Source organism: Nomascus leucogenys, chromosome 25, assembly GCF_006542625.1.
Source record: "Nomascus leucogenys isolate Asia chromosome 25, Asia_NLE_v1, whole genome shotgun sequence".
In the NCBI taxonomy this organism is placed as follows: Eukaryota; Metazoa; Chordata; class Mammalia; order Primates; family Hylobatidae; genus Nomascus; species Nomascus leucogenys.
The window spans coordinates 28,034,512-28,062,133 of record NC_044405.1 but is presented as its reverse complement, the minus strand read 5'-3'; the positions used below and the strand labels follow the sequence as shown (position 1 = coordinate 28,062,133).

The window sequence follows — 27,622 nt, the reverse complement described above, 5'->3', positions numbered from 1 at the left end:
AGTGAATGGAAATTTGCAGGGGCCCTCAGTGCTACCCACCTCTCCTCCCTCCTCCTTCCCTTCCTCTTCCTCCTCCTTCCCTTCCCCTTCCTCCTCCTTCCCTTCCTCTTCCTCCTCCTCCTCCTTCAACCTCCTCCAGTTCTGAGGGCCCAGCCTTCCGGCCACCAGGGGATGGTGCAGGCCCAGGCCTCTCCCCTCTGCTCGCACCCCAGTGGGGTAGCGGTTTATCCTCTGTCCACTCGTGACGTGTGCACTTTCTTCATACGTGTTATACTCTGAACAAAAGTAACAACAACAAAACCATCAGCTCGGCCTCTCTGTCCACTTGCTGCTGACCAGCTGTCAGGCCTATTCCTTTGAGGAAACAGGTGATTAGAAGGAAGCTCTTCCACCATGTCCACAGGACACCAGCATTCCTGCGTCTCTGGCTCTGCGCTCCTTCCCATTACAATGTGGCCGGCCAGGCCCTCCCGGGGGCTCTGCTCCTGCAGTGCCTCCTCTCATGTAACAGGCAGACACAGAAATGAGGCAGAGGCTAGAAAATGATGAGGGCCAGGGAGATGTGTTTTTCTTTTTTCTTTTTTTTTTTTTTTTTTTTGAGATGGAGTTTCGCTCTTGTTGCCCAGGCTGGAGTGCAGTGGTGTGATCTCAGCTCACTGCAACCTCCACCTCCCAAGTTCAGGTGATTCTCCTGCTTCAGCCTCCCGAGTAGCTGGGATTACAGATGCCTGCCACCACACCCAGCTGTATTTTTTCTTTCTTTCTTTCTTTCTTTTTTGTATTTTTAGTAGAGACGGGGTTTCACCATGTTGGCCAGGCTGGTCTCGATCTCCTGACCTCAGGCGATCCACCTGCCTTGGCTTCCCAAAGTGCTGGGATTACAGGTGTGGGCCATTGCGCCGGCCAATATTTGTATTTTTAGTGGAGACTAGAGACAGAGTTTTGCTATGTTGACCAGGCTGATCTCAAACTCCTGACCTCAGGTAGTCCTCCCACCTTGGCCTCCCAAAGTGCTGGGATTACAGGCGTGAGCCACCCCACTTGGCCATTTGTGCACTTTCAGTAATCAGGTGTAGTTTTTTCGTTTTAAAATAGGACCTATGGCTCACACTGATATAACTAAGTGAATAAATAAATGAGGGGGAAGGAAAACTCTGATAATGGAATGCCAAATGGTAAATGGAGGAGTGATGGGCTTAGAAAAACCACTATTCAGCAACCATTTTATTTTATTTTAATTAATTAATTAATTTATTTATTTATTTATATTTTTTGAGACGGAGTCTTGCTCTGTCGCCAGGCTGGAGTGCAGTGACACAATCTCAGCTCACTGCAACCTCCAAGTCCCTGGTTCAAGTGATTCTCCTGCCTCAGACTCCCGAGTAGCTGGGATTACAGGCACGCACCACCATGCCCAGCTAATTTTTGTATTTTTAGTAGAGACGAGGTTTCACCATGTTGGCCAGGATGGTCTCAATCTCTTGACCTCGTGATGCGCCCGCCTCAGCCTCCCAAAGTGCTGGGATTACAGGCGTGAGCCACAGCTCAGCAACCATTTTAATAAAAATCAATTCAGACAAAATCTTCAGTAAGTGTTAAAACTAGAGAGTGGGCTGGCTGCAGTGGCTTACCCCTGTAATCCCAGCACTTTGGGAGGCCGAGGCAGGTGGATCACCTGAGGTCACGAGTTCGAGACCAGCCCGTCCAACATGGTGAAACCCCGTCTCTACTTAAAAAAAAATACAAAAAATAGCCTGGTGTGGTGGTGGGCACCTGTAATCCCAGCTACTGGGAGGCTGAGGCAGAAGAATCGCTTGAACCCAGGAGGGGGAGGTTGCAGTGAGCCGAGATCACACCACTGCACTCCAGCGTGGGTGACAGAGCAAGATTCTGTCTCAAAAAGAAACAAAACAAAACAATACAAAACAAGTTAGAGAAACCAGAGAGACTGAGTGACAGACAGATTCATACACCATACCTGTGCACGTGTGTGTGTGTGTGTGTGTGTGTGTGTGTATGTGGAGAGAGAGAGAGAGAGACAGAGGGAGCAAATGTAGTAAAAACTTTACATTTGAAATAACAATGAGTTTCTGATAATAGAAGCAAAAAAAATTAACATTTGGAAAATCTGGATGAGGGAATATGACATTCTGTATGGTTCTTGCCACTTTTCTAATCTAAAATTACGTTAAAATTTTTAAAAAATTAAGAAGTATTTGGGCTGTGTAACAAATTACTGCAAACTTGAGTGGTTTAAAACAACACACATTGGGCTGGGCGAGGTGGCTCACTCCTGTAATCCTAGCACTTTTGGGAGGTCGAGGTGGATGGATCACCTGATGTTCGGAGTTCGAGACCAGCTTGGTCAACATGATGAAACCCCCTCTCTACTAAAAATACAAAAATTAGCCTGGCATGGTGGCGCACGCTTGTAATCCCAGCTACTCGGGTGGCTGAGGCAGGAGAATCGCTTGAACCCGGGAGGCTGAGGCTGCAGTGAGCCAAGATCTCGCCATTGCACTCCAGCCTGTGTGACAGAGACTCTGTCTCAAACAACAACAACAAAAACAACACCGTTTATCATCTTTCTCTCCCGCAGGCTGGCTGAAGGCTCTGGGGGAGGCCCTCCCCACCTTTCCCAGCCCTGTGGAGGCCGCCAGCCATCCCTGCCGTTTCTCGTCTGGTGGCAGCACGTATCATCTCTGCCGCCATCTCCACATGGCCGTTTTCTCTCCGCGTGTCTGTGTTTACGTCTCTCTTCTTATAAAGGCTGGACAGGATTTTTTTTTTTTTTTTTTTTTTTGAGACAGTCTTGCTCAGTCGCACAGGCTCGAGGACAGTGGCGTGATCTCGGCCTCCAATGCCACCTTCCAGAGCCTTCATGATGTAACTCCATCCCTGTCCCCTCCCCACGTCGCCGGCTTTATTGTTCTTCGTGTCAGTTCTTGCTAGTGGACATTTAATTCTAATTCACGTCTCACTCCCTCCCCCACTGTGAGCCCCACGTGGCAGAGACCCCTGCGGAGCCGCGCGGGCCGGAGGAGGCTGCGGAGCATCGCTCTGACCTGAGCTGGGGACGCTGCGGAGGCGCAGCACGTTCCTCTGCCCAGAGCTGATGGGCACCGGCCTGTCTTTTGCTGCAGGTCCCGGGGGAGACTCAGGGGCCTGGGATCCCCCATTTAGCCACAGGGCGGGGGGGATCAGGTTCACTCTGAAAGTCCAGAGCACGATGTTTGGGAAACGGCCCCGCCCGCAGCCTCCGGGACCGCGGGGCGCCCCTGCTACCACCCTGCGCGGCGTCGGCCCCGTCCCCGCGAGCGCCCGGAAGCCCCTGGCCGTGGGCCGCACCGGAGCTGCGCAAGGCGACTGTTCTGCGCCTCGCCTCGGGGTTCGGACCCGGCGCTGGGCGCGGTCACGCGGGGCGCTGCGCACGACGTCCGGCGGCCACAGAGCGCGGCCATCGAGTCCCGCCCCGGCGCAGCGCCCCCTCCCGGGCCCGCGACACACGCCCTCGGGGTCGGTCCTCGAGGACACGCAGCGCCCCACGCACCCACCAGGACGCACGTTTTAAGCTCATCAGTGAAGGTTCCTTAAATTCCCGAAGGGCAAGAAGTTAACCAAGTAAAACAGCACCGGAACACCAGGTAGAGGGCACCACCGGGGTCCGCGGGTGGGGGTGGGTGGAACCCGGGGTGGGCGAGGGCAGGCGAAGAAGAAGGCGGGGGAGGGGACGGCGACTCGGGTCTGCGGTTGAATCAACAGGGCGTGGGAATGGGGCGGGCGGACTGGGGTGGGGGCATGCCGGGGTCCCGGGGAGGGCGGGGGTCGGGCAGGCCGGCGGGTCCCAGGCTGCGGCGGGGTGGGAAAGGGATGAGGGGGAGGGGCCCGGGCTGCGTGGGGTGGAGGAGGGGTTGGGCGGGGCGGTCGCCGGCCTCCGCCCCCACCCCTCCGCCAATCACCGCCCGCCTGCTCCCCTCGCCGTGGGTCCCCGCGAGGCCGCCACCCCGGGGTCGCCGTCTCCGCCTCGCCGCAGCCGCTCGCCCCTCTTTCCCATGTATCCGTCCAGGTGAGATCCGGCCCCACCGAGACTCGCTCCCCTCTCTGGACGGAGGATCTCAATTGGGTCCCGGTTTCCCTCTCCGCGCCTCCGCCCAGAGTTGCATCATCTGCACCGAAAGGCGGCGAGACAGGGTCTCCCAAGACCCCCGCCCCACCGGCGCCCACGCCTGCGGTCTTGACCGCCCAGAAGATGGGGGCTGGCCCGTGCCCCGGGCTCCCACCCAGCCCCCGCGCCGGCGGAGTGGACCCCACTGGCGGCGAGTCCCGGAGCGTGGAGCGGGGACGCGGGGTGGGAATCCGGGGGAGATGCACGTTTCAGTGCCCAGCATTGAGTTTTCGCTGCATTGTGGATGGGAAATGGCTGTTTGCAAATCGCCCTTTTCGGCGGATCGTGTGGGGTGGCGGTAAGCGCTGTTGCGCGGGCGGCACGCGAGGTGGGTGCCCGCTGGGGGAGGGACGCGGGGCTCTGCCCAGATGGCGTTCGGGGGATGGAGGCTTTCCTGGGACCTCACTTCCCTGAGCCCCAGGCGAGACGGCAGCCGAGCTGGAGGATGCAAGGGGGAGGCGGAGGGGGGTGGGAGAGCGGCGCGCGAAACTCGGCTTCCCGAGGATCTTCTGGGCTTACTTGTCCCCAGCTTTGTACCGAAGTGTCGCTTCCGGAGGCGGGTGGCCGGCGGCTTCCGGCTCTCAGCAGGGTCTGGATCTCCCACCGGGAAACTTGGAGGAGGTTCCCGCTCTCCCTAGGCCCCTCCGGGAGCGCTGGCGCGCGCGTGCAGGGTGCCCCGGGAACGTCGTGACCCCAAGGGGGTCTTGTGGTTTAAGGAGCGAACGGAACCGGCCGGGCGATGCCAGCTGAACCCGCCTTCCCGGGACGCACATGCATCCGGCCGTCCGGCGCTGTCGCCTTGGGGAGCCCGCGGGTTCGGGTCTGGGTCGCCTGGCGAGCTTTACGCCGAGCGCCTCTGAGTTCTATAGAGCCCCGACGGCTTGCGATCTGCGTTCCCGGCAGTCCCTTACCTTGCGGGAGAGGGCTCCAGGGCGAGGCGAGGCGAGGCGCCAAAAGCAAGGTGCTGGGCCGTCTGCGTCTGCCGGGGCCTCGGGTCCACGGCTTTCTGGAGGATTCGGCGGCGGAGCGTGCGCTCCCCAGGCCAGACAGGGCCTGTGCCAGACGGAGAGTCCCTTCCCGCAGGTGACTCCCGCGACCCGCAGGGGACTGCTCCTGCGGCCGGAGGAGGGTTGTGTTAACCCAGGAGTTTGAGACCAACCTGGGCAACGTATCAAGATCATGTCTCTTTAAAAAAAAAAAAAGAAAGAAAGAAAAATGGTGGCCAGGTGCGGTGGCTCACACTTGTAATCCTAGCACTTTGGGAGGCCGAGGCAGGTAGACCACTTGAGGACTGGGATTCGAGACCAGCCTGGCCAACATGGCAAAATCCTGTCTCTACTAAAAATACAAAAATTAGCCGGGTGTGGTGGCAGGCGTCTGTAACCCCAGCTACTCAGGAGGCTGAGACAGGAGAACTGCTTGAACCCGGGAGGTGGAGGTTGCAGTGAGCCGAGATCGCACCACTGCTCTCCAGCCTGGGCAACAAGAGTGAGACTCCGTCTCGAAAATTTAAAAAAGAGCAGTTTGGCCGGGCGCGGTGGCTCACGCCTGTAATCCCAGCACTTTGGGAGGCCGAGCCGGGCGGATCACCTGAGGTCAGGAGTTCGAGACCAGCCTCAACATGGAGAAACCCCGTCTCTACTAAAAAAAAAAATACAAAATTAGCCGGGCGCGGTGCTGCATGCCTGTAATCCTGGCTACTTGGGAGGCTGAGGCAGGAGAATTGCTTGAACCCGGGAGGCAGAGGTTGCCGTGAGCCGCGATAGCGCCATTGCACTCCAGCCTGGGCAACAAGAGCGAAACTCCGTCTCAAAATAAATAAATAAATAAATAAGAGCAGTTTTAGATTTACAGAAAAATTGAGAAAATAGAGTTCCCCCAGTTTCCCCTGTTATTAAGATCTTAAACTGATGTTGTATATTTGTTACTTTATTTATTTTATTTTATTTTTATTTTTATTTTTTGAGACAGAGTCTCACTCTGTTGCCAGGCTGGAGTGCAGTGGCGCGATCTCGGCTCACTGACCTCTGCCTCCCGGGTTCAAGCGATTCTCCTGCCTCAGCTTCCCGAGTAGCTGGGACTACAGGTGCGTGCCACCATGCTTGGCTAATTTTTGTATTTTTAGTAGAAACGGGGTTTCACCATGTTGGCCAGGATGGTCTCGATCTCTTGACCTCATGATCCGCCCGCCTTGGCCTCCCAAAGTGCTGGGATTACAGCGTGAGCCACCGCGCCTGTCCTATTTGTTACAATTAATGAGCCAATTCCACGATGACACAACCATTGTTGACATGAACCAAAGTCCGCGCTTGAGTCAGATTTGCAGAGTTTTCTCCTCACTCCCCTTTTCTATCCCAGGATCCCACGAGAGATTCCGTTGTCACATCTCCTTCCAGAGTTTGAACGGTGCTGAACTGTCAGCACCATCTGTCCGGTGAGTGACAGCTGTGGACTTAGTCTTCCTGTTGAGTGTGGAGAATCAAAGGAGGGTGAAGGAGGGCTGAGTCCAGTCCTGGGGCCTCTGAAGAAGGCAAGGTGGGAGGTGATTGTGGGTTCCTTGTCCCCCCAGAGGAAGGGCAGCAGATGGGACCTCGCCTGGCTTTTTTCTTTCTTCCCTTTTTTTTTTTTTTTTTTTTTTGTCTCATCTATTTCAAGGTGCTTGTGTGTTTTTTTAATCCTGGGTAAAATACACGTAACACTTATCACTGTAACCATTTGTAACTGTGATGCAACCACCGTCACTATCTCCACCCAGAACATTCTCATCATCCCCAACACAACCTCTGTACCCATTAAACAATCACCCTCCCTTCCCCACTGACCTCAGCCCCTGGCAGCCTCTGTTCTACTTTCTATCTCTATGAATTTGCCAGACATAGAGGGGCGTTCAAGAGTCCCAGGGGCCTCATCGTGGAAGTGGAATCACACAGTATTTGTCCTTTTGTGTCTGGCTTATTTCACTTGGCCTAATGTCCTGAAGGTTCGTCCGTGTTGTAGCATGTGCCAGAATTCGTTTCTCTTACGGCTGAGTAATATTCTAGTGTGTGTATGAGCCTAAGTCCATCCGTCTGCGGATACATGGGCTGCCTCCACCTTTTGACTTGTGAATAGTGCAGCAATGAGCATGGGTGTACAAGCATCTGTTTTGTTGTCGTCGTTGTTTTATTTTTTAAATAGAGACGGGGCTGGAGCCCAGGCTGGTCTTGACCTCCTGGATTCAAGTGGTCCTCCTGCCTCAGCCTCCCGAAGTGCTGGGATGAGAGGCATGAGCCACCGCACACGGCCCAAGCAACTGTCTGCTTCCGTTGCTTTTGGTATATGCCTATAGGAGAGAAATGGCCCAGCGGCTGCCCACAGGGCTGGTGCCTATGTTTTTGTGTAGTTCTTCCAGGGCTTCTCTGAGGGAACGGAGCACCCCTCCCAGAGGGGGCCGGGTCAGCAGTGTTCGCTGGAACCCCACAGCATCTGAGCCTGAACCGACACCTCTCTCCTTGCTTTGCCAGGTCCCAGCATGCCTTCTGAGACCCCCCAGGCGGAAGTGGGGCCCACAGGTTGCCCCCACCGCTCAGGGCCATACTCGGCGAAGGGGAGCCTGGAGAAGGGGCCCCCAGAGGGTAAGGAAGCCAAGGAGCCCCTGTGGATCCGGCCCGATGCTCCGAGCAGGTGCACCTGGCAGCTGGGCCGGCCTGCCTCCGAGTCGCCGCATCGCCACACTGCCCCGTAAGTCCTGCTTTTGATCACAACAGGGCTGATCCATAACCTGGAGGGCAGGAGTTTGTCACCTGGACACCACACAGCCAGGAGGACATGAGGTATAACCCCCTGTAGTCACTCTGGATTGAGGAGCTGGGGGTGGCGGCATGCTGTGTAGATGAGGCTCTGAGAGGCCAAGGCCTCCTTACACTGCAGCCCAGAACCTAGGCCAGTGCCTGGCAAGACAGTGGATGCTCAACAAGTAGTTCCGGAATAAATAAATAAATGTGCCCAGGTCACATGCTTTGCCCGGTCTGTGGCTGCACATGTGCATTCCCTGGAGGTGAGTGCCCAGGGTCCTGCCTGCACTCTCTTATTTATTTTATTTTTTGAGACACAAGCTGGAGTGCAGTGGTGCAATCATGGCTTACTGCAGCTTCAAGCTCCCCCGATTAAGCGATCCTCCCACCTCAGCCTCCCAAGTAGCTGGGACTATGGGCACCCACCATCACACCCAGCTAATTTTTGTATTTTTAGGAGACGGGGTTTCACCCAGGCTGGTCTTGAACTCCTAGGTTCGAGTGATCCGCCCGCCTTGGCTTCCCACAAGTGTTGGGATTACAGGTGTGAGCCACCGCGCCCGGCCCAGCCTGCACTTTTCCGTTAACTCTAGGTCATGAAGACTTCCCGTAGGCATTAAGTATTTTTCCATAAGGGCTGTTTTTCTGGTGGCACAGACTGTTCAGTGAAGAAGCCTCTACGGGGTAGACAGGTGTTTGCAGTTATCTCATTTTACATAACTGCAATAGAAGATACTACACATTCATTTAGCCGAGTTTTTCCTCAGTGCCTTGTGCATTTCGTGCCCTGCTCAAGGTGCAAAAGATCTGTCCGTGGAAAAGACAAATGAACAAAAATCCCTACCCCAGCTCGAAACTGAAATCAAGCTCACTAAGCCTTAGGATTATCTTTATTTCCTTAGTATAATCTCCTTGGAGGAGAACAAATAGATCAAAGAATGTGCTTCTTAGATGTTTGATTCCTTTTTTTTTTTGAGACAGAGTCTTGCTGTCGCCCAGGCTGGAGTGCAGTGGCGCGATCTCAGCTCACTGCAACTTCTGCCTCCCGGGAAGCGATTCTCCTACCTCAACCTCCCTAGTAGTTGGGATTACAGGCATGTGCCAGCACGCCCAGTGGATTTTTGTATTTTTAGTAGAGATGGGGCTTCACCATGTTGTCCAGGCTGGTCTTGAACTCCTGACGTCAGGTGATCCAATCGCCTTGGCCTCCCAAAGTGCTGGGATTATGATTCCTATTTTGTGTACACCACTACCAGCATTTATGGTTGTTGATTTACAGTTCAGAATGGGTGGGGGTGGCTGCGTGTACTCTCAGTGGAGCAATAGAAAGAAGTGACAGTGGACAAACCCAGAAGGTCTGAGTGTTGAACATACTCAGTGCTGGGAGCTCAGGAGGCCAAGCAGATGGGTGGGCAGCCAGAAGGATGGGCTCTTGCTGCCAAGACAAACCCAAGAGAGCAGTGGGTGAGAGGCCCGGTGATGTCGGGAGTGGCTGCTGGGGGGTGGAGTGGGCAGGGAAGACAGGCCAGATTCCTGAGGGCTGTGTGAGCTCCTAACTCTAGGGCATGAGATGGGGACGATGCCCTCCAGGCTGTAAATGGCACTGCACCTGCACCTCACATACTGGCCTCATTCATCCTCCGAAGACAGCCCCATCCTGAGATGCAGAGCCGACGCTGCTTGTCTCCAGTCAGAGGGCGCCTGAGAATAGTGGCGTTGCGGGGAGGTGCTGCAGAGGTGGGTCAGGAGTTGGAGGTTCATTCTAGGACAGTGGGGCGCGTCCTCCCAGGAGCCTCTTGGGCTGTGGAAGTGGGAGTCCTTGAGATAAGGGGCTCCAGGGCTATCCCTGCAAGTCAGATCCTTTATCTTGCTAAGTGCTCTGGGCCTGGCCCTGACCACCTTTCAAACTTCTCAGGTAACTTCACAGCCACCGAGGCCCAGTGCTGAGTCAGCACACCTGCTGCAGGGAGGTGGGCCTCTTCCTGCCTGGCTGGCCGGATGCCGGAACTGAGTTAATGAACTAATCCCCGGCGCTGTCACCGGGGGCTTGGCTTTCCACCTGGCCCTGGCTCTCTACACCTGCCAAGCCTGGTTCCCTTCCGCCGAGAACTGCTTCCGAGGGAGCCTCCCTGGCCCCTGTACAGTTTGGGCACCTGGCAGGACTGCCCTCTGCTCCCTGGGAAGGGCACGACTGGACTCCAGCTGCTCTTGTTGGCACCTGTTTTGGCCTCAGGGCAGCTCTCCCTGCAAATGTGGCACTCCCTCCATGGCACAGGACCTCCGGGAGCTGGGTTCACCCCAGGTCTAAGGGTCGCCTCCTGGCGGGCAGGACCCAAGGACCCTGGCTGTTTAGCAGGTGCCTGTGCTGAAGAGGGGGCTCAGGGTTAGCCACAGGGTGTCATCAGAGCTGCAGGGGCCAGGGAGGGGTTGCAGGTCTGGAGACTGCAGCAAGCCATGCGTGTTCCCAGATGAGTATGTGGTGAGCTTGGTGCAGATAGATAGGGGGTGTCATCGGCCTCTCCCTGGGGGAGGATGGCAGGGGCAAGAGGGCCATTTAGGAAACCACCTGGACCAGGGTTTGAGGGTTTGCACAGCCAGATGCTGCAGGGCAGAGCATCACAAGCCTGGCCGACAGCGCCTCTGCCGGGGCTCTGTGTCTGCCACATGCCTGACATTTTCTGTGCAGGGCTAGACATCCCGTCTGCGCTTTGCGGCCATTGTCCCTGGTCTAAGGAGTCTCTGCCCTGAGGTCAGCACTTCACTTTTTTTGCTTCCTGTGGTCACATGCTGAGAGATGAAAGGAAATGTCATTCTCCAGTAAAGCCTTTCTGAAAAGGTGGACCTAAACCTTTGTTTTGGAGTCAGTATTTGCTTATTTTAACTTTTTTATTTGGAAATAATTTACTACTCACAATAAGTAGCAAAAATAATAGATCCTTTGTACCCTTCTCCCAGCTTCCCACTAACAACATCTGCCACGACTGTAGGTTCATTTTCAAACCTGGGAAGCTGGCATTGGTGCAAATAAACCACAGGCATGATTTGCTTTTTATAGATTTGTATGTCTAAGTATGTGTGTGTATGTGTGTTTCAGGCGTGTGTGTGGGGTGTGTGTTAGGTGTATCTGTGTACAGACTTGTGTAACCACCACCCAGATAAAGCCAGTTCTTTTTTTTTTTTTTTCCCGCCAGTTCTTCGAGAGTTGATTTGTGTAAGACAATGTCTGCCAGGACTGGTACTATTTTGTTTTGTTTTGTTTTTTTCCTGAATAATTGTGGACTCCTCTGTTTCAGGGCAAAAGCTCCAAAAATCTTGCCAGATATTCTGAAGAAAATCGGGGACACCCCTATGGTCAGAATCAACAAGATTGGGAAGAAGTTCGGCCTGAAGTGTGAGCTCCGTGAGTGCCCTGGCTTTGGAGAGGGGCTTCCTCCATCTACACTGGGCTCCGTGGGCCTGGGGGGTCCTGGGAGGTCTTGGGATGGGTCCCTTAGGCAAGGCCCTGGGATCAGAAAACACGCTGGTTAATGAGTGGCCAAGAACATATCAGCTTAAGTTTGGGAAAAACACACAACAGGGCATTGTGTCAGAGGGTGACCAAAGTGGCTCCCCAGCTGATGGACCAGGGAACGAACAGGTGACCTTTGAACTGAGGCCAGAGTGGAAGCAGCGAGGGTGTGAAGGGCCGGATGAGGGTCAAAGGCAGAAGCAAGCAGGTGGGGAGGGTTAGCGTCATGTCTCCTAAGGAGCAGTGGACGGGTCCTAGCACGTGCCGTGAGCCATCCGCTGTCCAGGGAGCGGTTACCTCTGTCTTGCCAGCTTCGTGGGGACAGACAGTTCAGCTCATCATTTATGAGATGGAGAATGGGAATTTGGAGGGTCCGTGGCTGGCCTCGTCCTGGGTGCACAGGGGGTCACCTGAGGTGTGGTCTGAGCCCTCCGGGGAAGGGCATTTCTTTGCAGGACGCAGTTTCCAGGCTCAAGAGGGTGGAGGGAATTCTTAAGGGTCGCTCTTCACCAAGAGCGCAGGGCCCTGGTAGACCTCAGCATCGTCACGGAGAAAGCTGTGGGTGCAGAGGCCTTGGGGACAAGGCGGGGATGGAATTTCATATTTCAGATGACCAAGGCCAAGTGAGTTTGGAGGGCGGCAGGAAGGGTGCCGCGGAGAACCCCGCGACAGGGCCAGATGGAGGGGTGCAGTTCGAGTGGGAAGGAGAGGGAACCAGTAACATGGCTTGGGACTTTTTCATCCTGAGGTGCTATAATGTCACAGCCGGGGGACATGTGAGAGCTGGGACAGGTGCTGGGGGAAGGAAGTCAGGGGTCAGTGCGTTGGGAACCGATCGCCGATTCACAGGAGGAGCCTCGTGGGAGCCTGGCTCTCCTCTGTGCCCCTCTAGGGAAAGAAATCTTGGAGCTGCATCAGAGCAGCCCCCTTCACAGAGACCCCCAAGGCAGCAGGGCCGGCTCTGTGCTCAGAGTCAGACAATAGGGACCCTTAACCCGTACGCAGCAAGCGTGGCTGGCTCACTGTGCTCCGTGTAGGACGACGTCTAAACTTGGCAGTTGCCCTTGAAGTAGGTTTTGGAATGCCCGTTTTACAGACAGACACGCCGAGGGTCAGGTTGGTCACGTGGCTTGCCCGAGGCCACCAGCTCTGCTTTCTGCCTCGGAGCTGGCCCCCAGGCGCTAGTGAGAATGATCTAACAGTATGGGACCCAGAGGGGTCCGGGAATGCAGGCCTGTGGAGGGCCAGACCCCGGGAGTTCTCCCCACCACACACAGCGCCTCGCCCTGGTTCTAGGGGCAACACCTGTCTGGTGGTGGCTTTCAGAAATTTTGAGGTGCCGCAGGCTGGTCCCAGGTCCCTCAAATCACATTTCTTGCAGCCCAGTCTCTCTCTGTTAAAAACTAAATATTTTTAAGAGCTGGAGAGGCAGAGAGGACCTGCAATAAGGAAGGAAGTGCAAGTGAAGGCCTTGGCCTTGTGTGGGACTGCGCAGGGAGCCCTTCCCCGGGCAGGTGACGCCCCACGGGGGAAGGATGATGATGGGAGGCTGTAGGGAGAGAGTGCGAGTCCCCATCCAATGGGGAAGCCAGTGCCCTGGCTTCAGGACATCAAGCTGTTTTGGCAGGGGCCGCCGGGTATGGCTGGGCATAGGGGTGTAGGGGACCCAAATCCAGGCGCCTGCCCACCACAAGCCCAGCTCGTGGGTGGGGGGACGGGGTTTTCTGTGGTGCCCCCCAGTGAGGGCTGCTGATGCCTCTCTGGTTCCCACAGAGTTGCTCTGCGCCCTGCAGGACTGGTAGGATGGGCTGCAGGGGGAGAAGCTCTAACAGGCTAGTGCCCAGGTGCAGGTGTAGGGGAGGTGAGTGGAGAGGTGGCAATTTTTCAGAACCCACAGACCCCCAAGCCCGTCTCCCATCCTGGGATGTATCAGGTAATGGGGGGGTGAGCAGGAATCAATGGGGGGGGGTGGTCAGGGGGTCCCCTCTGTGATTCATTTCTGCCTCCCAGTGGCCAAGTGTGAGTTCTTCAATGCGGGCGGGAGCGTGAAGGACCGCATCAGCTTGCGGATGATTGAGGATGCTGAGCGCGACGGGACGCTGAAGCCCGGGGACACGATTATCGAGCCGACATCCGGGAACACCGGTGGGTGCCGGGCCCAGCGGGGGTGGCCGGGGCTGGCTGTCCCCTACCCATGCCGAGCCTGCCGGTACCCGGGGGGGATGGCCGAGCTGCAGCTGCATGTGCTGGCCCGCCTGGCCGCCTGCTCCCTGACATCTTGCACCGCTGCCGGCCTGTGTCCCAACCTAGCTTCCATTGCCCAGCATTCGGGGCCAGTGCCGATGCTGTCGGGGCGATGGCACCTGGCAGTGCCTGGCACACAAGATGAGCACCCAGAGTCTGCTGTTCCTGTGCCCGTGTACCTGGCCGGGCCTGGAGGAACCAGATCTCCTGTCCTGCACCGCTGCCTCCTCCTCCTTGATGTACCTTTTATTTCCGCCTCTGGCAGTCTCTCTCCCCCTGCACTTGAAGGCAGAAGCAGCTATGCTGGGCAATTTTGGAATCCCACAGAACCCTCTTCCCTGGGCCCTAGGGGAACCGGCATCGGGGTGTGCCCCTGTGTCCCAGGCAGGGGCGGGGCAGGGCTTGGGGGTCACTGGGCCCCTCTCACCCTCTGTGTACCCTCAGGGATCGGGCTGGCCCTGGCTGCGGCAGTGAGGGGCTATCGCTGCATCATCGTGATGCCGGAGAAGATGAGCTCCGAGAAGGTGGGTGGGCGTGGCCAGGGGCGGGGTCATAGGGCAGGGGATGAGGGTGCCTGGGCCAGGCGGAAGGTGCAGGCCAACGCTTTCCTTCCTGCAGGTGGACGTGCTGCGGGCACTGGGGGCTGAGATTGTGAGGACCCCCACCAATGCCAGGTTCGACTCCCCAGAGTCACACGTGGGGGTGGCCTGGCGGCTGAAGAACGAAATCCCCAATTCTCACATCCTAGACCAGGTGAGGCGCCTGGGGCCTGGAGACAGGCATTCCCTAGGAGGGTCTCAGTCAGGGATGTGGGGGTGACTGAGGTGTCGGGGGCCAGCTCACGGGCTCTGCTCTCTTTCTATGCAGTACCGCAACGCCAGCAACCCCCTGGCTCACTATGACACGACCGCTGATGAGATCCTGCAGCAGTGTGATGGTGCGACCCTCTGTCCATCTTGATTGCATTTATCCCTGGCTGCCTGGGAGTGTACAACTCTCTTGCCCTCTCATTGGGGAACTCCTATTCACCCTTCAGAACCCAGCTCAAATGTTCCCTCTGTGAAATGCTTTCTAGAGCATTTCTCTAGAACAGTTTCCTCCCTCCCTTGTGCCCTCTTGGCCTCCGCCTGTGGCTTACCTGTAACACCAAACACAGGGCACGGCTGTATTTGTTTACCCAGCAATCTCTGCAGGTCTGCAGGGGCTCCACCGGCAGAGAATGCAGGGAGCGAGTCTGTTCAGGGCCCAGGCTGGTGCTGGGCTCACAGCTTGGACTTCATTTGGGATCCTGCCCTGACTCGGCATCAAATTCATCTGCAGAACAGGGCTGGTGACATCTGCGATGAGCTCACTCTCTGTTACAAGCATGAGGCTGGCTCCTTGGGCCCTTTTCCAGGGACTCGGTGCCAAGGCCCGTGGGGGTTGGTACTGATGTTTTCCCAAGAGATCCCTTTAGAGACAAGTTGCCAGGACGTTGGCGCCCTGGCTTCCTATTGGGAATGTGGTGTTGGCATGGGCTGGAGTACACCCTCAGTCTGTGCCCAGGAGCCAGGCTGTAAGGTCCAGGCATTTGCTTGTTTGGGCTTTAAGTGTGAGAACTCTCTCATTTGGCAAAAACAGTCCTGTCTCCGCATGGGTCCCCAAGCTGCTCCGCCTCGCCGAGTCTTTGCCTGCTGTGACTTGTCCGCCAGATGCCCGCGCTGGCGGCCAGCAGTGTGAGCGCCCAGCGAGTTTCTGCACTGAAGCCTAAAAGACTGATTCCATTTCCTGTGTAAATTCAGTTAACTCACTCACACCACGCAAACATCCAGCAGCCCACGGAGGTGGTTAATTCACAGCCTCCCTCTGCCCGCCCTCAGCGCCTGCACCCCCCGGACAGGGTCTTGTCTTTCTGCATCCAGCCAAATGGGGGTTTTAGGGGCCAAGTGTCATTGAGCAAAGACTGGGCTGGGGTGCCCCAGGCAGCCCGTTTCTGAGGCTTTCACAGACCAAGGGCAACAACAAGGGCTGCTCCAGCTGGAGAAGTTTTTCTTTTGAACTTTTTGGTCACCGGCCGTGGTTTGGGCTGAGTGTGTTTTCAATCATTATTACTATGAGTGGTGGGCTGGCCAGGCGGGGACCCAAGAATGTTATCCGTCCACCAGGGAAGCTGGACATGCTGGTGGCTTCAGTGGGCACGGGCGGCACCATCACTGGCATTGCCAGGAAGCTGAAGGAGAAGTGTCCTGGATGCAGGGTGAGTGGTGTGGCCGGGCCCGGGAGGGGCAGTGCGGAGTGGCCCCGGCTTCTGAGCTGAATCTCGTTCCTCATGATCTGCTCAGCACGCTGTCTCCCACCGTATTTCCGCGCTGCCTGGGAGGTGTTTGGGAAGACGGTGCTTGACAGATAAGGGACCAGCAGCTCGTGACCCAAAGGAGCTGGGGCTGGGTGGTCGCTCACCGGCCAGTGTCTTGGAGAGGCTTCCTGCGCTGAGTGGGGGGTCAGAGTTCCATCTGGGGGCCTCTGAGGATCAACCAGGAGCTCTAAGTCCTCTGGTCCTGAGTCTGCCCCTCAACTGGGGTTTGTGGGAGTTGGGGGAGGGTTCCTGGACTCAGGGTTAAGAGCAGGTCTGAGGAGGGGTGCCTAGAAAAGTCCCGCTGATAAGACAAGAGCGTTCTCTCCCTGTTGCTTGCCCTTGAAAAAGACATCACTGCCCAGCCATGCCCTTTGTCCCCAGAGGCTCTGCTGCTCCGCCGCAGGGTGGTCTGTCTGGGCTGTCCTGGGGGCCCCGCTCTGAGAAGCCCCCCAGGGAGGTCAGTTCCCCCCAGGCACCTGCCTTTACTTAGTGAACATTTAGTCCAGACGAGGTCATTATCGCTTTAATACTTGGAGCCTGGGTTCTTGGGTTTCCCATCCTGCCTCTGAGGCTGGGAACAGGCCACCACCCACGGGCAGATCGTTAACAGGCACTGGTTAATGGCGGTATTGGCCACTCCGATAATAGAATAGCGAGGCATGTCCAGGCAGGGCATTTGCTGGGCTTGAGCCCTGAAGCCGCGCACTCTGCAGATCATTGGGGTGGATCCCGAAGGCTCCATCCTCGCGGAGCCAGAGGAGCTGAACCAGACAGAGCAGACAACCTACGAGGTGGAAGGGATCGGCTACGACTTCATCCCCACGGTGCTGGATAGGACGGTAGGTCGAGTCCAGAGCCCGGCCACAGTGCCGGTGCAGCCTGTAACTCACCCTCACACTGGGGAGCCTGGCTGACCCTGGGCCCCAACTGGCTTCTCCACTGAAGGGAACAGAAGGGCAAGCCCCGCATGGTGGTGAGAAGCTGGTCTTGAAGGTCGAGACAAAATAGACTGGGGGACGATGTCGGCACATGTGGCCTGACCTCACCAAGGGATGTAGCCCGGGTGGCACAGGCAGGGAGCAGGGAAAACGTGGGAAAATTAAGGCCCCAGAAAACTCTGTTAAGAGCCAAAAAGGTGACTTTGGCCTGAGGGAGAGCAGAGACCGAAGGGCCGGTGTGGGTCACACGGATGCTCAGTGGGGCTGGCGGGCAGTTTTGCTGTCTGCAAAATGCGTTGGAACTGGAAAGTCTGCAGACGTGCTGATCCCAGGGGGAGAGGCTGGGGCATGACCTCTGGGGTCCTGCCGCCCAGACACGGGGTCCACCACGAGGCTGTTCACCCCCTTGGTCACGTGGGAACGGCTCCCACGCTGACAGGCTGTGGTGGGGTCCTGCTCAGGTGGTGGACAAGTGGTTCAAGAGCAACGACGAGGAGGCGTTCACCTTTGCCCGCATGCTGATCGCGCAAGAGGGGCTGCTATGTGGTAAGTGGGTGGCGGGCACGGGGGTACGGGGAAGGCAGAGATGGCTAGGGGGCACCGGGTATGGCCGGGGGCGCACCCTCTGTCAGCCACCGACCTGCATGTGTAAGACAGCAGTTCTGTGGTGGCCACGAGCCTCAGGTGTTGTCTGCCTGCCTGGGTCCTCACCTGCCCAGTGTGGTCACCTGCTCGGGTGAGGGCAGGAGGCCATGGGGTGGGGCTTCGAGCTGCCTTCAAGAATGTGTTTCTAGAACAAGGCTGAAGCTCTCATGGCACTTACTGTTTCTAATCAAGTCCACCAGGGCCCCTGGGGCGGTGGCTCTGCATTGACGGGGCCCATGGCCAGGACTGGGTGCTGCGAGCACCCTGGAGCAGCTGGGGAGGGGAACTGGAGCCTGAGGCTGTCCAGGATTGACCCCACTCACCTTCCTCCCACCCCATGCACCTCTGCCCACCTGCTTGGGGGTGGACAGACCAGGTGGCCGCTGGCAATGCCACTGACTAGCCACACAGGCAGCAGAGGCCCTGTAGGGACCACAGTTGATCTAGGCCTCTGGGGACTCGGAGAGCACACACCAGCTTCTAAAACCCAGGCAGGGACATAGGAGGTTTCTACATGTGCATTCCGTGTGTCATGTCACTTTGGGGGTGGTGACAGGGAAAGTGGAAGGAAACCAGCCCTCGGCATGGCCAAGTCCCCCAATAGCTGAGCCCCAAACTAGAGATTGGAAGAAAGTCTTAATTGAAAAACCATTTCCCAGCCAGGCGCGGTGGTTCACTCATGTCATCCCAGCACTTTGGGAGGTCGAGGTGGGTGGATCACCTGAGGTCAGGGGTTCAAGACCAGCCTGGCCAACATGGCGAAACCCCATCTCTACTAAAAATACAAAAAAAAAAAAAAAAAAAGTAGCTGGTGTGGTGGTGCATGCCTGTAATCCCAGCTACTTGGGAGGCTGAAGCAGGAGAATTGCTTGAACCGGGGAGGTGGAGGTTGCAGTGAGCCGAGATCATGCCATTGCACTCTAGCCTGGGTGATAAGAGCGAAAACTCCATCTCAAAAAAAAAAAAAAAAAAAAAAAGAAAGAAAAGAAAAAGAAAAGCATTTCCCACATGAATCTGTCATGAAAGGTGACTTGGTGCCCATAATCGCTGGGCTTTCCCTATCTCAGTCTTCCTGTTCCCCGTGTTGGTGGAGAAACAAGCCCCCACCTTTGGGGCTGGAAAGCAGGTCCATGGGCCCCGTTACAGACGAGGCCGCCTCTCTTCCTACGGGGGCTCCTGGTGCAGACTTAGACGTTCCCGACTGCTGTGTGCACCCTCAAACTAAGCCCAGAGAAGATGCCTCCGACTCTGACTTCAGGGCTCCTAGGGACAGCTGGTGTCACTGTGAGCCTTGGTCTCTTGTTTATAAAGCAGAGCCCAGTGTGCAGTCAGGCAGCCTGCGGGCCTGGTGTTGAGGGCTCCGTCCTTGTAGCATCGCTGGCTCTCGGCTCAGGGCCGGGAGGTTTGCCAGGGGCTGCAGCCCCGCCGCAGGCATTTCCCTGGCACCAGTGCCCACCCCAGCTGATTATGAAGCCCCAAGTGGACACGAAAACTCCATGGTGCACAAGGAAGAAGCTGATGCTCACGGAGAAGTGGGGTCCTCCCAGCCCCTGTCCTCGAGGCAACCCCTCTTGATGGATCCTTCGGAGCGTGACATGCTCCCATGCGTGCACGTGTACAATTCACGCACATGTGTGCATCCACGCACGCTCACCCTGGCACGTCCATCTCATGGCCCTCTCTGCAGGTGGCAGTGCCGGCAGCACGGTGGCGGTGGCCGTGAAGGCCGCGCAGGAGCTGCAGGAGGGCCAGCGCTGCGTGGTCATTCTGCCCGACTCAGTGCGGAACTACATGTAAGACACGGCTTCCCTCCCAGGTCCCTGCTCCTCTCCGTCCTGCCACCCTTCCCTGGATGCCTCGCACGCCTCACCTGAGAGCCAGCAGCCAGAGCTGGGAGGGGAGGAGGCCAGCGGGGCCCTGTGAGCACTGCCTCCACTCTCCTGCCCGCGTGCCCTCACGCTGTGGGGCTTCCCAGCCTCTTAATGCTGTGAAAATCAATGCGCACTCGCAGTGACAGCCCTGACGGGAGGGGCATGAAAGATGGCGGCTCCCTCTGTGTCCCTCCTGTCCCTCCCTCTCTGGTGTCTGGCCCCCTCACTGCTCTGGGGTCCATGAGCTCCAAGGGGTAGCCCTGGCCACATGGACTGACGTCCTCTTGGGCTGGGCCCTGTGCCGCCTCCTATCCACCCTGACTCCCTCTGCTGCTTCCCCCATACTCCAGATTGGGACCGAGTGCTGCCCGGGTGGCAAGAGCCCTGCTGCCCAGGTGGCCCCCTAGGACTTGCTGTGACTGTTTTGCCCAGAGGCCCCTCGGACAGTAACGCCACAGACCTCGCTGGTCACCGGGCAGCTGGGCTGAGACTGGCGCTGCTCTGCACCTGGTCTCCGGAGGCGGTACCAGGGCGGGTGTCTAGAGACCCCCATGCCCTGCCCCCTGCACCTGCAGGGTTTCCTCCATGGCCTGCAAGCTGCAGGGGCTACACAGCTCCCGAGAGCTCAGCTGCCCTTGGAGGGCCAGGCCTGGCTGATGGGTGCCCCGAGTTGGGTTCCCCGGTGTGGGATGATTCACATCTGGAGCCCACGGTCAAGTTGCCCTGTGCAGGGCTCCTGCCCACCCCCGTCAGTGCAAGAACACCATCTCCCCACCTACTTGGCCAGCCTGCCATGTGTACCTGTGCGTGTGAGTGTGCGAGGGGCAGAGAGTGAGCATGAGAGGGCGTGTTTATCTGAGTGCCAGAGCGATGGCTGTGTGCATGCTTGCACACGCTTGTTGGCCATGGGGGGCGGGAAGTCCAGCCCCCAGGCTTCCCCCTGGGCCCTCCAGCCAGCACTTGGGGGTCTCTGCTGCACCAGTGAGGTCCAGGAGAGGGGCTGGGCAGGCAGTGCGTGCCCCTCAGCAGGGGCGGAGGCCTGGTGGGGCCCTGCGGGGCCTCGGTGACTCCCCCATCCCACAGGACCAAGTTCCTGAGTGACAGGTGGATGCTGCAGAAGGGCTTTCTGAAGGAGGAGGACCTCATGGAGGAGAAGCCCTGGTAAGACCGCTTGGCCGGAGACCCGCTGCCTGTGCTGGCCCTGCCCAGTGTGACAGGCAGGACAGCAGTCCCCGTGGCCTGTGCTGGCCCTGCCCAGTGTGACAGGCAGGACAGCAGTCCCCGTGGCCTGTGCTGGCCCTGCCCAGTGTGATAGGCAGGAGAGCGGTCCCCGTGGCCTCCTGCTGAGGTGCTGCCGGCGGGGGTGCCAGAGCGTTTGTCCTTGTCCTGATCCCCCCGACCTGCCCTCTTCCCTCAGGTGGTGGCACCTCCGCGTTCAGGAGCTGAGTCTGTCAGCCCCACTGACCGTGCTCCCGACCGTCACCTGTGAGCACACCATTGAGATCCTCCGGGAGAAGGGCTTCGACCAGGCGCCCGTGGTGGACGAGGCGGGGTCAGTCTCAGCCCCTGCCCAGAGCTCAGTCCTGGGCTCTGTCTGTCCAGCTCCACCCCGTCAGTGTCACTGGACAGGGCAGCCGTGCAGACCCCGCAGCCGGGCTCATAGGCCCGCCTGGGCCGCCTCATGCAGACGTTCAGGGCGTTGGAGGCCCCTTGCTGGTCTCTGAGCAGCCTGGGGCAGGGCTGCTGTGCTCACTCCAGGCCCTCAGACCTCAGCCCACCCACCCTTTGTGTGCAGGCTGTCCTGGGCCCACCTGGGGGTCAGGGAGAGATGCCCCGAGGACATGTCTGACAGCAGAAAGCCTTGGCACACGTGCCCAGTGACCACTGAGAGCCCCACGTCGCGGAAACCTGACGGCTGGTCCCCCTCGACCCTGGCTGAACGGGTCCAAGGACTCTTGGTTTCTTTCTGCCCGTCAGGGCCCAGCCTGGTTCCTGCCACGTGTAGGCTCGCGGCAGAGGACTTCCATGTGTGGCCAGAGAGCGCCCCTCCCCAGGGCAGCTGAGGGTGTGCCCCACCGTCCTGCGAGGGGCGAGGTATGAGCACTGACCCCTGCCTGCCCGCATCCCACAGGGTGATCCTGGGAATGGTGACGCTTGGGAACATGCTGTCGTCCCTGCTTGCCGGGAAGGTGCAGCCGTCAGACCAAGTTGGCAAAGTCATCTACAAGCAGTTCAAACAGGTACCCAGTCGCCCACAGGCAGTTCAAACAGGTACGCAGGCACTTCGGGACCCCAGAGGGTGCCCGAGTTCCCCCGGCGTCGAAGGCAGGACACGGTGCTTCCCGTGTGGGGTGTGGGGTCCTCGACCCTCAACACCACTTAGGCCGAAGCTGGCTGCACCCCTCAAACCATGAGGCTGAGAAGCACCCACTTTACAAGGGCAGCAGCCGGACAGGAGTCTGTCATCAGTGCAGGCTCATCCACACCAGCCATGTTTTGGGGACTTAAGGAGGTCATTTGCACTCAGAGGCCACCATCCCGGCACCATGCGGCATCTGCCGGGGTCTTTCTCATGCCCAGCCTCATTTGCCTGTGCATGCACTTGGTTATCCAACAAGAGCTGGAACATTCTGGGAGGAGCCCACGATGGCTCCTTGCTGGGCTGGTCAGACTCCATGGTTGTCCTGAGCCACCCACCCTCTGCTGCCGAGGGTGGCCCAGGAAAGTCTGTGTGACCTTCCACATGGATCCCCTGGGACATGCAGGTGTGGCTCTTGACACTGGAAAGGCTGAGGGTTCTGCCCAAACCTAGGAGCAAACTTGACTTCTTTCCCATCTCATACACACACCCGAGACGTCACCCGAATCCACGCGTTTCTCACATTCGGCTGCCACTGCCTCCCGGGTGGGCCTTGCAGGACCCACCATCGCGTCTTCTCTCACTCCACAGAAAACTCATGGGGCCGTGTCCCCCCTGCCACTGACCATGCTTCCCTTGCAGATCCACCTCACGGACACGCTGGGCAGGCTCTCGCACATCCTGGAGATGGACCACTTCGCCCTGGTGGTGCACGAGCAGATCCAGTGTGAGTGGGGCCCTGCTCTGTGCGTGGGGTTCTCACTGGGGTCAGGCCACCAAGCCTGGCCTCTGCCATGGGCAGCAGCTGGGCCCCCATCCCCTGCGGGGTGTTAGGGGAATGGGTGGTGCCAACCTTCAGTGATACCCAGTCTTTATGCCTGGGCCTCCCACACGCTCCGGGCTGGTGGGCTGCACCTGTGATTCCTGCAGAGACCCCTCAGGCCACACTGTGTAGGGCCCTTTGTCCAGCTTGCAGAGGCTCAGGAGTCCAGGCCTCTTGCCTCCAGGGAGGCCAGCAGTCTTGGGGATTCTCAGGGACAAGCCCAGAAACATCTAGAAGGGTTTCAAGTCCTGACCCTGGCCATGTCCCGCAGCCCTGGAGAGGCAGCGTTTGCCCCAACAGCCTCCTGGCCTTTGGAGGGCTGCTCTGAATGGAAGCCCCATGTGGGTCTCAGAGGAGCCACTGATGGGCTGTCCTCAGAGCCCCGCTCCCAGCGAGCTCGTGAGGTTTTGCAACTCCTGAGCACATCCCCGGGCGTCCCCACCACATCCCCACAGGCCAGGACAGTCGCTCGCAGGTTTTGGGTCATAGATGGCAGCCCTGGGCCTGGGGCCCACAGGAAGAGTTGGGAGGGGCCCTGGAGCCCGGAGCCTACTCACCCACCAGGCCTGTGTGCAGTGGGCGAGCGCTCGGCGGCTGAGGCTGGTCTGTGAGGGCCCCGAGTCTAACCCCATCTCCTGTCCTTGGCTCTGCAACGCAGGACCAGGCCTGGGCAGGCGTGGTGGGGGGCGCCCACAGCTAGGTATCACCCACCCCTCAGAATGGCTCTCAGGCTCAGAGTCACAGCCTCCCCATGGCAAATGGAGGCCTTCCAGGGTCCTGGACCCACCCCCCCGCTTGGGTAGGAGGGTTCCCCCTCTTAATCTCACATGTACTGGTGTGTGAACATCTCAGAAAAAAAAAAAGAGGCAAATTCCAATGTCAGGGTCCCCAAATCAAGTCCTCCTGGAGCATGTCCACGCTTGTCACCACTGTCTGTGGCTGGCTGCTTTCGAGCACGTCAGGGCTGCGTGCTCATAACAGAGACGGCACGGCCCCCAAGACCTAAAATACCACCAGCTGGCCCTTGTCGGAAAGTCCCCTGGCCGGCCCTGGTTCACTGCCTCAGGGCCAGGCTGCCAGGGCCACAGAAGCCTGCGGCACTCAGGGCTCCCAGGGCTCCCTTCTCCCAACAGTTGCTGTGCCTCGGTTTCCCCGAAACGCAAGGAGCTGATCTCATCTGGGTTCCCTATGTTTTCCTGGGGCTCTAAGTGGGCCACCCCAAGGGACCTCTGCCTACAAAGAGAGGAGTGACAGCCGTGGCGGAGTGGGGACAGGCTCCGAGGGCTCTGCCTCGATGTTCCTCACCCCCACCCTGCTCACCCCTCTGTGCCTCATGACAGCTGGTGTAGGGTCCTGTGGAGACCCAGGACCAAGAGGATGTGGGGTGGGGGGAGAGAGAGGGAACGAGATCTGTGTTAAGGAACTGGATCATGAGATCATGGAGGCTGACAAACCCTGAGATCTGCAGGGTGAGGCGGCAGGCCGGAGATTGGAGAGCCAGCAGTTCAAGGCCCAAGGCAGGAAATTCCACCTTTGGTTCTATTCAGGCCTTCAACTGCTTGGGTGAGGCCCTCCACAGTAGCACACCTTATCTGCCTCTTGACTCTTGTGCTAATCCGGAATCCCCTCACACACGCCCAGAACGACGTGTGACCAATGCCTGGGCTCCCACGGCCCCGTTAATCTGTATTAAAATTAACCATCACAACAGCCCTGTCTGTGTATGTGGCATGGGAGCCTGGGCCAGCATTAACACCGAGTCTACGCTAGCCAGGAGAAAGTAGGGGTGAAGACAGAATCAGGCCAGAGATGGAAGCTGTGTGCTGCCCATGGTGACAAGGGGTTTTTGTCTGTTTTTAGAGACAGGGTCTTGCTCTGTTGCCGACTGGAGTGCAGTGGTGCCATCACAGCTCGCTGCAGCCTCGACCTCCTGTGCTCAACTGATCCTTCTGCCTCCGTCTCCAAAGTAGCTGGGACCACAAGCGTGTGCCACCATGCTCAACCAATTTATTTTTAAAAATATTCTGTAGAGACAGGGTCTCAATATGTTGCCCAGGCTGGTCCCAGACTTCCGGGCTTAAAGGATCCTCCCACCTTGGCCTCCCACAGTGCTGGGATCACAGGTGTGAGCCACTGTGCCCGGCCCTGTAAGCGGGTTTGAATTTCACGCCCACACTGGCTCTGAAGTCATGAGCGCCTCAGGAGCTCAGCCGCTGGGCCAGGAAAGGGTGCGTCCTGACCTGCGGTGGGTGGAGCCTGGCCTGGGGCCCAGGGGGCTCATGCGGTGGGTGGAGCCTGGCCTGGGGGCTCATGGGGCTCATATCAGAAGAACACTGGCTTGGCCAGACACAGTGGCTCACGTCTGTAATCCCAGCACTTTGGGAGCTGAGGCAAGCGGATCACTTGAGGTCAGGAGTTCCAGGCCAGCCTGACCAACATGGCAAAACCCCATCTCTACTAAAAATACAAAAATTAGCTGGTTGTGGTGATGTGCACCTGAAGTCCCAGCTACTCGGGAGTCTGAGGCACAAGAATCACTTGAACCCAGGAGGTGGAGGTTGCAGTGAGCCAAGACTGCACCACTGCACTCCAGCCTGGGTGACAGAGTGAGGCCCTGTCTTGGAAAAAAAAAAAAAAGGAAACACAGCCTTGGCCGCTGGGCTCCAGCAGGCCACCCTGGGCCCCCATGGTGCACAGGTGCCCCAGGCCCTCAGGAGCCTCCTGCCCCGCAGCAGCCCGCCCAGCCTCCCACGGCGCCTGCAAACCTGCTGCCTCATTCTCCCCTCAGACCACAGCACTGGGAAGTCCAGTCAGCGGCAGATGGTGTTCGGGGTGGTGACCGCCATTGATTTGCTGAACTTCGTGGCCACCCAGGAGCGGGACCAGAAGTGAAGTCCGGAGCGCTGGGCGGTGCGGAGCGGGCCCGCCATCCTCGCCCACTTCTTCGCTTTCCTGAGCCCTAAACACACACGTGATTGGTAACTGCCTGGCCTGGCACCCGTTATCCCTGCAGACGGCACGGAGCATCCGTCTCCCCTCATTAACACATGGCTTCCTAAATGACCCTGTTTACGGCCTATGAGATGAAATATGTGATTTTCTCTAATGTAACTTCCTCTTAGGATGTTTCACCAAGGAAATATTGAGAGAGAAGTCGGCCAGGTAGGATGAACACAGGCAATGACTGGGCAGGGGGGATTAAAGGCAAAAGAGAGAAGAGTCCAGGAAGGGGGCGGGGAGAAGCCTGGGCGGCTGAGCATCCTCCACGGGCAGCGCCGTCTGCTCGGGGCTGAGCCGGCGAGAGCAGTTTGAGAGTTTGGGTTTTTTAATTGAGATGAAATTCAAATAACCTAAAAATCAATCACTTTAAAGTGAACAATCAGCGGCATTTAGTACATCCAGAAAGTTGTGTAGGCACCACCTCTGTCACGTTCCGGAACCTTCTGTCATCACCCCATGAAGCAATCATTTCCCCTCCTGTCTTCCTCTCCCCTGGCAACTGCTAATCGACTTTGTGTCTCTGTTGTCTAAAATAGGTTTTCCCTGTTCTGGACATTTCATATAAATGGAATCACACAATTGTGGCCTCGTGTCTAACTTATTTCACTTTGCATGGTATTTTCACGCATGTTAGAGCATGTGAACGTGGTTTCTTTTTGTGGCCAAATAATAAGGCATTGTGTGGATAGACCACATTTTGGTTCCTCATTTATCGGTGATGGACACCTGGTTGTTTCTGCTTTTCAGCCCTTGTGAGTAATCTGCTGTGCAGCTTCATGGCCGAGTATGTCTGGACACCTCTTTTCACTTTTCTTGGTGTGTACCCAGGAGTGGCATTGCTGGTTAATGTGGTAACTCCATGGTTTTTTTTTTTTTTTTTTTTTTTTTTTGAGATGGAGTCTTGCTCTGTTGCCAGGCTGGAGTACGACGGCACAATCTCGGCTCACTGCAACCTCTGCCTCCTGGGTTCAAGCGATTCTCCTGCCTCAGCCTTCCAAGTAACTGGGATTACAAGTGTGCACCACTGTGCCTGGCTAATTTTTGTATTTTTGTAGAGACGGAGTTTCACCATGTTGGCCAGGCTGGTCTCGAACTCCCGACCTTAGGTGATCTGCCAGCCTCAGCCTCCCAAAGTGCTGGGATGACAGGCGTGAGCCACCGTGCCCGGCCTCCATGTTTATTTTTTGAGGAACCATCAAGCTGTGTTCCACAGTGGTCGCACCAATTTCCATTCTCACCAACAGTGCACAAGGGTTCCAGTTTCTCCAGGTCCTTATCAACACTTGTTATTTTCTTGTTTTAAATTATTATAGCCATGCTAGTGCGTATGAAGAGGTGTCTCATTATGGTTTTGATTTGCCTTTCTCTAATCATTGGTGATGTTGAGTGACCATCTTTTCATGTGCTTGTTGGTTATTTTTTGGGAGAAGTCCATCTCCTGTTTTTAAATTGGGTTGTCTTTTTGTTGAGTTGTAGGAGCTCTTTATATGTTCAGGATACTAAGCCCTTATCATAAGACTTGCAAATATTTTCTCCCATTCTGTAGGTTATCTTTTTACTTTTTTTTTTCTTTTTTGAGATGGAGTCTTGCTCTGTTGCCCAGGCTGGAGTGTAGTGGTGTGATCTTGGCTCACTGCAACCTTCACCTCCTGGATTCAAGCTATTCTCCTGCCTCAGCTTCCCAAGTAGCTGGGATTACAAGTTCCCAACACCACGCCCAGCTAATTTTTTGTATTTCGTATTTTTTATTTTTTTGAGACAGAGTCTTGCTCTGTCGCCCAGGCTGGAATGCAGTAGCGCGATCTCAGCTCACTGCAAGCTCCGCCTCTCAGGGTCAAGCAGTTCTCCTGCCTCAGCCTCCCCAGGAGCTGGGATTACAGGCACGCGCCACCACGCCTGGCTGATTTTTGTATTTTTAGCAGAGATGGGGTTTCACAGTGTTGGTCAGGCTGGTCTCAAAC

General features: G+C 57.2%; 1 protein-coding gene across 6 annotated transcripts; it reads left to right on the top strand.

Annotated features, from left to right (window-relative positions):
• The first annotated feature begins 2,880 nt into the window (after positions 1 to 2,880).
• CBS (cystathionine beta-synthase) lies at positions 2,881 to 26,240 on the top strand. 6 transcript variants are annotated; one of them, XM_030806186.1, is made up of 17 exons: positions 2,881 to 3,644; positions 6,524 to 6,599; positions 7,669 to 7,885; positions 11,232 to 11,338; positions 13,457 to 13,591; positions 14,135 to 14,214; positions 14,309 to 14,443; positions 14,558 to 14,627; positions 15,835 to 15,926; positions 16,739 to 16,864; positions 17,425 to 17,509; positions 19,296 to 19,401; positions 20,563 to 20,640; positions 20,897 to 21,031; positions 21,611 to 21,719; positions 22,481 to 22,565; positions 25,450 to 26,240. In XM_030806186.1, the coding sequence occupies exons 3-17, from the start codon at positions 7,677 to 7,679 to the stop codon at positions 25,551 to 25,553; spliced, it is 1,656 nt and encodes a 551-aa protein (XP_030662046.1). In that variant the 5' UTR covers positions 2,881 to 3,644; positions 6,524 to 6,599; positions 7,669 to 7,676; the 3' UTR covers positions 25,554 to 26,240. The 6 variants fall into 6 exon arrangements, with proteins under 6 accessions (XP_030662046.1, XP_030662049.1, XP_030662045.1 ...); XM_030806185.1 differs by lacking the exon at positions 2,881 to 3,644 and adding an exon at positions 3,906 to 4,066; XM_030806190.1 differs by lacking the exon at positions 2,881 to 3,644 and adding an exon at positions 3,920 to 4,066 and having other exon boundaries at positions 11,232 to 11,329.
• The last annotated feature ends 1,382 nt before the right edge of the window (positions 26,241 to 27,622 follow it).